Raw genomic sequence first — 10454 nt, forward strand, 5'->3', positions numbered from 1 at the left:
GTTGGCAACGCACCGAATGATGACTGACTCTGCTAAAAATTGGTCCTGCTGAAACTGACCTCCCTGAGGAGCACCACTGGAACCACCCTGACGATGAGGCCTCTTAGCCTCTCTCTCTCAGTCCTCTACTGACCTCAAACCATCTCAATCTGTCGAGCAATGTCGACAACCTCATCAAAGGTAACCCCATATACTCTCTCCCTGGTCATAAGCAATCGAAGCTGGAAACCGAGGCCATCTATAAACCTCTTGATCCTCTCTCGGTCTGTGGGAACCAACCAGACCGCATGACGAGCTAACTCGGAGAACCGCATATCATACTGTGTAACAGATATCTCACCCTGGCAAAGCTGCTCAAACTGCCTGCACAGCTCCTCTCTGCGGGACTCAGGTACAAACTTCTCTAGAAAGAGAACAGAGAACTGTTGCCAAGTAAGGGGTGTAGCGCCAATAGGCCTACGCCTCTTGTAAGTCTCCCACCATCTGAGTGCAGCCCTAGAAAACTGAAAGGTAGTGAATGAGACCCCACAAGTCTCCAAAATACAAGAAGTATGGAGTATCCTCCGACACCTATCCAAGAAGTCCTGAGCGTCCTCTCTCTCTGTACCACTGAAAGGTGGTGTCTGGAGTCTCCTAAACCTCTCCAACCTACGCTGATCATCCTCAGGCATAGCAAGAACCACATAATCTTGTGCAGCTATAACCGACTCGTCTGGTGGTGCCTCCGGTGTCTGAAGTCCCTGAATAACCTGCCCAGGTGTGCGAGCGACGGGAGTCTGAGTGCCTCCCCCAGCCTGAGAAGTGGTTGCGGCCGTTGAAATAGAGAACGCCTGAGCAAGGCCAGTACACGTTGTCAGAATCTGAGCTAGGGCCTCCTGAAGGTCTGGAATTACAATAGGCACAAGTGGTGCCTAAGCTGGCGCATCAACAACTGGAACCTGGTCCTGATCTGGGACAACCGGTGGATCTGTAGGTACTGCCTTGGCTGCTGTACGGGCTGCACCTACCACGGCCTCTACCGCGGCTCGGCCTCTTGCGGCCCGAACTGGTGGCTGACCCTCTTGACCGGTAGCACGAGTCCTCACCATCTGTGAGAGAATGAAATATAGATGTTTAGTTACTAGAATACACATAACGCACGATAAGAATACAAGAATGTGAAATTTTCCTAAAGGTTCTGCAGCCTCTCGAAGATAAGTACACACATCTCCATACCGATCCGCAAGACTCTACTAAACCCGTTCATGACTCGTGAGACCTATGTAACCTAGGCTCTGATACCAACTTGTCATGACCCAAAATCTAACCATGGTCGTGATGGCACCTATCGTGTTACAAGGCAAGCCTACTTCCCAAAATATTACTACTAAACCGATTATAAGGAACTAAGCAATAGTGACGAGCTAAGTAAAACAGGCCAATTATTTATTTTCACAATTTAAAAATAAACAGGTAAATTTCATTACTCAGTAAATGCCACAAACAAGTTTAACAGATAAATGCAGCAACAACATAAATAAATACAACCTCACAGCAATGTCACTCCATCACTCATCACTCGCACTCAGCAATCAATACTCAAAACACTCAACACTCAACACTCTGCGCTCACTGGGGGTGTGTACAGACTCCGAAGGGGCTCCCAAAGCCCAATCTCTAAGCATGGACAACTCGCATGCCATCATATCAATATCTGAATCTGTATGGTCAAATCATGTGCTACACGGACAACTCACGTGCTATGGTATCAATACCTGGACTCGCACGGTCAACTTACATGCTACGTGGAAAACTCATGTGCTATGGTATTAATATCCTCACAACCAGGCCCTCGGCCTCACTCAATCATGTACCTCACTAGCCTCACCATCATCAACAATAAGGGAACACAACCCTCATCAAGTATCACCGCGTATCAGCAATTAATAGAGACTGAGGTAAACATGTACAATAATTTCTATGACTGAGTACAAATAATGTGAGCATGAATAAAGCCTAAGCATGATCTCTAACATGAAGTCAAACAAGTTCAACAACAAATAAACACGTAACCACAGATAATAGCCGTTAGGCCTCACAGCCTCACGGGACGGACCAAGTCTTAATCCTCGTGGTGCACACCCACACGCTCGTCACCTAGCGTTGGTATCACTTCCAAATGCTCGTCTCTGGACTTGGTCTCCAAATGCTCCGAATCTATTCACAATTAGTACAATACCATCAATATACGCTAATGGAATGAATTTCCACAAGAAAAACAATCAAATTAGACCAAAACCCGAAATTGGCTCAAATCCGGTCCCCGGGCCCATGTCTCGAAATACGCAGGTGCGGATGCACAAGAACCTGTGATCATCGCACCTGCGGTTCCCAATCTGCAGGTGCGGACACACTAGAACAGCAGCTCCAACTGCATTTTCCAACTTCCAAACTCCCCGATACCCATCCGAAATCATCCTGAGCCCCTCGGGACCTCAACCAAAAATACCAAATAGTCAAATATCAACATACCAACTTAGTCGAACCATCGAATCACTCAAAACAACATCAAATCATCAAATTACCCTCGGATTCAAGCCTAAGAACTTCTAAATTTCCAAATTCAGCAACCGATGCCGAAACTAACCAAACCACGTCCGAATGACCTCAAATTTTGCACACGCATCACAAATGACACTACGAACCTACTCCAACTTCCGAAATTCCATTCCGACCCCAATATCAAAATTTCCACTGCCAACCGAAAATCGCCAAATTTCTAATTTCGCCAATTCAAGCATAATTCTACCACGGACCTCCAAATCACATTTATGACGCACTCCTAAGTCCAAAATCATCTAACAAAGCTAACGGAACCATCAGAATTAAAATCCGAGGTCGTTTACACATCGGTCCATATCCGATCCACTTTTCTAACTTAAAATTTTCTATTATGAGACTAAGTGTCTCATTTCACTCTGAGTTTCTTCCGAACCCGAACCAACTAACCTGATAAATCATAAATCAATTGCAAGATATAAATTGAGCAGTAAATGGGGGAATGGGGTTATAATATTTAAAACGACTGATCGGGTCATTACAGGCCTGATTCAAACGATCCAACAATCTTGTATCTTTACTGGAGATTCAAGTGAAGATCCACATAGTCATTTAATTGATTTTCTGGAACTAGTTAAAACTGCTAAGTATAATGGAGTATCCCTAAAGCAATCAAGTTGAGGCTATTTCCTTTTTCTTGAAAAGAAGATGCTAAAACTTGGTCGCGAAGTTTGCCTCAAGGATCAATTACCACATGGGACCAAATGACTCAAAAAATTTTAAATAAATACTTTTCCCCTGCTAAAACCACAAAGTTAAGACAAGACATATCTAATTTCTTGTAGACTGATACAGAGTCAGTTTATCCAGATTGGGAAAGGTTGAAGGCAATGTTAAGAAAATGTCCACACCAAGACATTCCTGAACATATGCAGTTGTATATTTTTTATCACGGGCTAAAACCCTCTTCCAGAAATGTGATAGATGCAGCTGCAGGAGGTTCTGTAATGGAAAAAACCACAGAGGAAGCATTGCAATTGTTGAATGAAATTTCCGAGAATGCCATCCAATGGTCATATGAGCAGTAATTATCAAGAAGGCTGCTACAGTAAATCACGCAGATGCTTTAAATACACTAACACAACATATTATTTCTTTGGCATAAAAGTTTGAATCTTTTCAGGTGAATTTACAACAACCAAACCAGTCTGAAGTTTGTGACATATGTGGAGAAAATTATCTAAACCATGAATGCCAAGCAATCCATCAAAATAATGAACAAGTCAATGTTATCAGCTACAAATCTTACCCTTTTGGAAGTCCAATGGCACATAAACATCCAGAATTTTAGTGGAGCAATCCAAATGGTGCTGAAAACTCTCAAAACCTTTAGAAACAACCTGTACAGGGTCCGTCCGGATATCATAATCAAAACCGAGGGCAATTGAACTTTAAACCTTATCAGCAAGCAGCCCCATATCAACAAAGGCCTCAACAAGCTCATCCAAGTCTTGATGACCTTATGTACAAGTACATTAAGGCCACTGATGAAAAGATGGAAAGTCAGAATTCCGCCCTTAAAAATTTAGAAATTCAGTTGAGCCAACTGGCAACTCTTGTGTCAGAAAAGATTCAAGGTCCCTTACAAAGTAATACAGAAAAAAATCCAAAAGAGCACCTTAAGCCCATCACCTTAGGGTCAGGTAAGGAGCTAGATGAACCCTATGCAAACCGATTAGGAAAACAGGTAGACAAGGGTAAGAATGTTGAAACACCCTTTGAACCATCAGAAGAGAAAGAAGTCAAGAAAAAAGAAGAAAACAATATTGAAAAAATGACTCCTCCCTGTGACAATTCCCTTTCCACAAAAAATGAAAAGAGAAAAGCTTGACAACGAATTTGCAAAATTTTTGGAGATTTTAAAACAAATTCACATTAATAAATTCCTTTCACTAATGCTTTGTTACAAATGCCTTCATATGCCAAATTTTTAAAGGAAATTTTGTCAAGTAAAAGAAAATTAGAAGAAGTTTCTGTGGTAATGCTTTCAGAAAAATGCAGTGCTATACTTCAAAATAAGCTACCACACAAACTTGGTGATCCAAGCAGTTCTACAATTTCATGCACTTTGGGAGGAGTATATTTTGAAAAGGCACTTTGTAATTTGGGAGCTTCAATAAATTTGATGCCATTTTCTATCTTTAAAAAGTTAGATCTTGGTGAAATGAAAGACACGAGTGTTTCTCTTTAGTTTGCAGATCAAATTACTAAGAAACCTAAGGGAATAATTGAAAATGTACTTGTAAGAGTAGATAAGATTGTTTACCCTGTAGATTTTATAGTGCTTGAAATGAAAGAATGTCGTGATGAAACAATAATTTTAGGAAGACCATTTCTTGCTACAGGAAGAGCAATTATAGATATTGATCAAGGACAACTAATTTTGAGAGTTGATGAAGAAAGAGTCATCTTTGATATGCAAAAGATACTAAGATATTCAGGAGATGAAACATCATCTTCATGTTTTTCAATTGACATGATTAGTTACCTTACAGATGAATTCAAAGATGATCAATTAATTCCAGATTCAATGGAAAGATGCTTGATCAAATCAGGCACCACACATGATGACGATCCCATAATCAAAAGAGAAGCTGAAATATTGGACAAAGATTTAGAGGAAGAAGAGATGAAATCCGAAGAAGTTCAATCAAAAATTGAAATCAAAACTCTCCCTTCTCATTTGAAATATGTTTATCTTGAGCAAGAATTATTTTCAGTAGTTATTTCATCTTCTCTTACTGCAGAACAGGAAAATAGTTTGATTAAAGTATTGAAAGCACACAAAGGAGCCTTGGGGTGGACAGTAGAAGATATTAAAGGGATTAGTCTGACTATTTGTACAAACAGAATCCTCATCGAGGATAGCTACAAGCCAATAGTCCAGCCGCAAAGAAGATTGAATCCAACAATGCAGGAAGTAGTAAAAAAAGAGATCGTAAAGTTGTTGGCAGCAAGTATTATATACCCCATTTCTAACAGCCCGTGGGTAAGTCCCATTTAGGTAGTACCAAAGAAAGGAGGTATGACAGTTATAAAAAATAAAAATAAGGGGCTCATACCTACCAGGACTATTACAGGATGGAGAGTCTATATTGATTACAGACGTCTCAATGATGCCACTAGAAAAGATCACTTTCCTTTGCCATTTATTGATAAAATGTTGGAAAGAATTATAGGATATGGTTTCTACTATTTTCTTGATGGCTACTCAAGATATAATCAGATACCAATTGCACCAGAAGATCAAGATAAGACAACCTTCACATGCCCTCATTGAACATATGCCTATAGGAGAATGCCATTTGGTCTGTGCAACGCCCCTGCTACATTTTAGTGTTGCATGTCGGCAATTTTTACTGACATGACTGACAAATTTCTTGAAATTTGTATGGATGATTTTACACTCTTTGGAAAAACATATAAAGATTGTCTTAACCACTTGACCTTAGTTCTTAAAAGATGTGAAGAAACAAACTTAGTTCTTAATTGTGAAAAATGTGATTTAATGGTTACGGAAGGGATTATTTTAGGACATAAAACCACTGCTAAAGGGATAGAAGTTGATAAGGATAAAATTAATCTTATAGCAGGATTACCCCCTCCCACAATTGTGAAAGGAATTAGGAGCTTTCTAGGTCATGTAGGTTTTTACAGACGATTCATAAAAGATTTCTCAAAGATTTCAAAACCGCTGACTAACCTCTTGATGAAAGACATTAAATTTGATTTTTTAGGTGACTGTGTGAAAGCGTTTGAAACCCTTAAGGAAAGGTTATCAACTGCACCTGTAGTTGTGTCCCCTGATTGGAACCAATTTCTTGAAGGTCATGTGTGATGCTAGTGATACAACAATTGGAGCTGTTTTAGGCCAAAGAAAGGATAAGATTTTTCGTCCCATTTACTATGCTAGTAGGACATTGAGTAAGACTCAAGTGAATTATGCCATGACAAAAAAAGAGTTACTAGCAGTAGTGTTTGCTTTTGATATGCGTCGCTCCTATTTGATAGGAACCAAGGTTACTGTTTTTACTGATCATGCAGTTTTAAAATACCTCTTAGCTAAGAAAAATGCTCGACCTAGATTATTAAGATGGATTTTACTTTTGCAAGAATTTGACCTTGAGATAAAGGACAAAAAAGGGACTGAGAACCAAGTAGCTGACCATTTGTCTAGATTAGAAAACCCTCCCCTTGAGTTTAATGAGATAAAAGAAGAATTTCCTGATGAACATATTTTTTCAGTTGACACAATTGTGACTCTACCACCCTAGTTTGCAGATATCGCGAACTACTTGGTTGGAAAGTGGATACCGCAAGATTTCTCTTACCAACAAAGAAAAAAAACTTATATCTTATGCAAAGTATTATCTGTGGGATAAACCTTACTTATTTGAAAATTGTGCAGATAATATCATTAGAAGGTGTGTACATGAAGAAGAGATGAATAAAATTCGATATCACTATCATGATGGAGCAATTGGAGGACACTATGCAGCAAATCGAACGACTTTTAAAGTTTTAGAAGCTGGATTCTTCTGGACCGCACTCTTTAAAGATGCCCGAGCATATGTGGCACAATGTGACAGGTGTCAGAGAACAAGTAATATCACCAAGAGAGATGAGATGTCATTACAATCAGTACATGTATGTGAAATATTTGATGGTTGGGAAATAGATTTTATGGGTCCTTTTCCTTCTTCTCATTCTTTTGAATATATCCTTGTGGCTATGAATTACATGTCAAGATGGGTAGAAGCCATCCCCACAAGAAAGAATGATGCTCGTACAATGTGCAATTATCTTAGAAAAATATTTTTACCAGATTTGGCACACCGCGAGTCATCATTGGTGACCAAGAAACTCAGTTCATCAATAGGCAATTTTCTGCTTTACTGTCAAAATGTAACGTGACTCACAAAACAGGAACACCATATCATGATCAAACTCAAGGGCAAGTTGAGGTTTCCAACCGCGAGTTAAAAAGAATTCTTGAAAAATGGTTGGAATCTCAAGAAAAGACTGGGCGTTAAAATTAGATAATGCATTATGGGCATACCGAACGGCCTTTAAAATGCCAATTGGAACATCTCCATATAGATTAGTCTTTGGAAAAGCTTGTCATTTACCCGTAGAATTAGAACACAAAGCTTTTTGGGCATTAAAAGTAGTGAACTTTGATTTAACCTCTGCTGGTAAAAAGTAATTTATTCAGGTTAATGGATTGGAAGAACTGAGATTGGGAGCCTATGAAAATGCTAAAAGTTTCAAAGAAAAAACAAAAATATAGCATGACAAGTTGATCCGACCAAAAAGATTCAAAATCGGAGATCAGGTACTTTTTTACAATAGCCGACTCAGATTATTCCCAGAAAAATTAAAATTCAGGTGGACAAGTCCTTACAATGTTATAAGTGTTACTCCATATGGGACAATTAAAATTCAAAAAAATGGAGGAGACAAATTTAAGGTAAATGGTCACAGGATAAAATTGTACTTTGGAGGACACTTTAAACAACATCCATCAATTAATTTGATAAACTGATGAATTCTGCAATCAATAAGTCGAGCTGGCGACGTTAAACTCAGAACTAAGATACAAGACACGTAGCAATTGAGGGACAAGCAATAGAGCCTCATAAGCCCGTCATATACTTGGATTATTAAATGCTTAATTAATTGATCTGGTCAACATCCAGGTTACTGTACAACTAGAACATCTCATGAAGGCCTCTACAAAAACAGAGTCACCTGTATAGGAGTAACTACATGGTGATCGGTATGCCTAAGTAACTGATTGATTAACCATTTAATGAATCAATTCAAATGTTGGCACATGTAAATTTGTTGGTTTATATTTATACCAGGACCAAATGACTGATAAGGTCTTAAATTAGTCAGTCTATTACATATAAAAACATGTGTGGTCACACACTCTTTCAAGTTTTTTATCTCTCTCTCTCTCTCTCTCTCTCTCTCTCTCTCTCTCTCTCTCTCTCTCTCTCTCTCTCTCTCTCTATATATATATATATATATATATATATATATATATATATATATATATATATCTCTTTATATATATATATATCCATCTTTTATTTTATTCTTAATTGTTGTTCTTGTACAATATTAAAGTTTTAAAGTAAATGTTTGCATATTTTCAAACATAATTTTTTTCATTTATGCCATATAACTTCCAAGTTTGTGATTTTATTTTTGTGAAGGCAAGAATGAGTATCTCCAAATTTGAGAAATTGTTGGAATTGAGAATCATTATGATCTCAACAGGTAGAATCAATAAAATTCTACTAGAACTTGCCCCAAATGTCTATCAAGGCGAAATTCAAGATAACACTATTTTTAGAATGAAATTAGGCTTTCTTTGATACACGTTTTAGCCTATCTATTTTTAACCACAAATATTTATATTTTCTCTTTTGGCACCCAACTTTAAGCCCAAAATGATTATTAAAGCAAGCGATGAAGAAATACTTGTGGAGTAAATGTTCTATTTTACTCTTTAAAAATAAAATAGAGAAAATGTTCTATATATATATATATATATATAGAATAAATTCTTGCTTCAATAAGCTTGAATTTAAGGAATCTATTGAGAGAAATGATGACTTAAGTGATATTAATTATGGAATTGGAGACCGGGACCTTTAGCCCAATCTCTAGAGTTAATTTCTTTGTGTTGAGTTGTATATAGTTACTTTGGTAAAATAATCGACCCTCATAATAAAGCTCGATGAAAAAAAGTCACTACAAATATATCCTTTTACCTTTCCAGCATTAAGCCTATCATTACAATCCCTAAAAAGTCCTAAAATAATTTTAGAAATTAGTGTTGATTCTACATTAGTGGAGACTGGCATGAAGGGAAAGCTTATGTATAAAAATTTGAGAAACTCGAAATTGTGATCATAATGTTATCAATCTCAAAAGGTTCATCAAAGGAAGAGTTGAAAGTTTTTGGCAAACAAAAGCAGAAGCTGAAACAAGGTATAGATTTGGCGACTTGAAAAACTTATAGGTTTTGAATTTTATGTGAAATTTTATTTCTTTACTTTTCTACTCTACAAAAATGTCACGACCCAAAATCCCAACCTGTCGTGCTGGCGCCAATCTTGATACTAGAAAAGCCGATAATCTCAACAATCCATAATTCCTTTAAGTTTGAAAATATAATATTTAAATGCAATACAAAATTCCACAAATTTTGATACAAACACTCTCCATAACCTGGTGTCACTGAGTGCATGAGCATCTAATATGAATACAAGTCTGGAAAATACGGTCTATGATAGTCTAAGACCAAATACAATAAATAAGGAGATAAGGAAGGAGAGACAAGGTCTGCGAAACACGACATCTACCTCTGAATCTCCGGAAAATCAACTGTGATAGAATCTCAACACCCGCTATGTCCAGAAGCAGCTGGATCTGCACACGAAGTGCAGGGTGTAGTATGAGTATAACCAACTCAGCAAGTAACAATAATAAATAAGGAATTAAAAATAGTGACGAGCTATACAGTTATAGTTCATTCTTCAGTAATTCCAACAAAGAATAGACATGCTTTCAAATCCAACAGTATAAATCAAATCAATTTATACAGTTCAAGTTCATGTAATCCAGATATAAACTCTTTCATAGAATTTCACAACAATGACAAACAACAACTAAGTGCATACACAATTGAAAAGCAAGTACAGCCTCTCCGGGCAATAGTCACTCCACTCGTCATAACAACTCAACCACTCGGCTCTCAGCCCTCAGCACTAACACTCAATGGGTACCCGCGCTCACTGGGGGTGTACAAAATCCGGAGGGGCTCCAACAGCCCAAGCGCC

The 10454-nt window shown here is 37.9% G+C and overlaps 1 protein-coding gene across 1 annotated transcript; it reads left to right on the top strand.

The window, feature by feature from the left end:
• Nucleotides 1-4507: 4507 nt before the first annotated feature.
• On the top strand, nucleotides 4508-6872 carry LOC142169800 (uncharacterized). The gene is made up of 4 exons (XM_075231715.1): nucleotides 4508-4697; nucleotides 4797-5587; nucleotides 5778-5906; nucleotides 6426-6872. The coding sequence occupies exons 1-4, from the start codon at nucleotides 4508-4510 to the stop codon at nucleotides 6870-6872; spliced, it is 1557 nt and encodes a 518-aa protein (XP_075087816.1).
• The last annotated feature ends 3582 nt before the right edge of the window (nucleotides 6873-10454 follow it).

The sequence above is a fragment of the Nicotiana tabacum genome, chromosome 15 (genome assembly GCF_000715075.1).
Source record: "Nicotiana tabacum cultivar K326 chromosome 15, ASM71507v2, whole genome shotgun sequence".
Lineage (NCBI taxonomy): Eukaryota > Viridiplantae > Streptophyta > Magnoliopsida > Solanales > Solanaceae > Nicotiana > Nicotiana tabacum.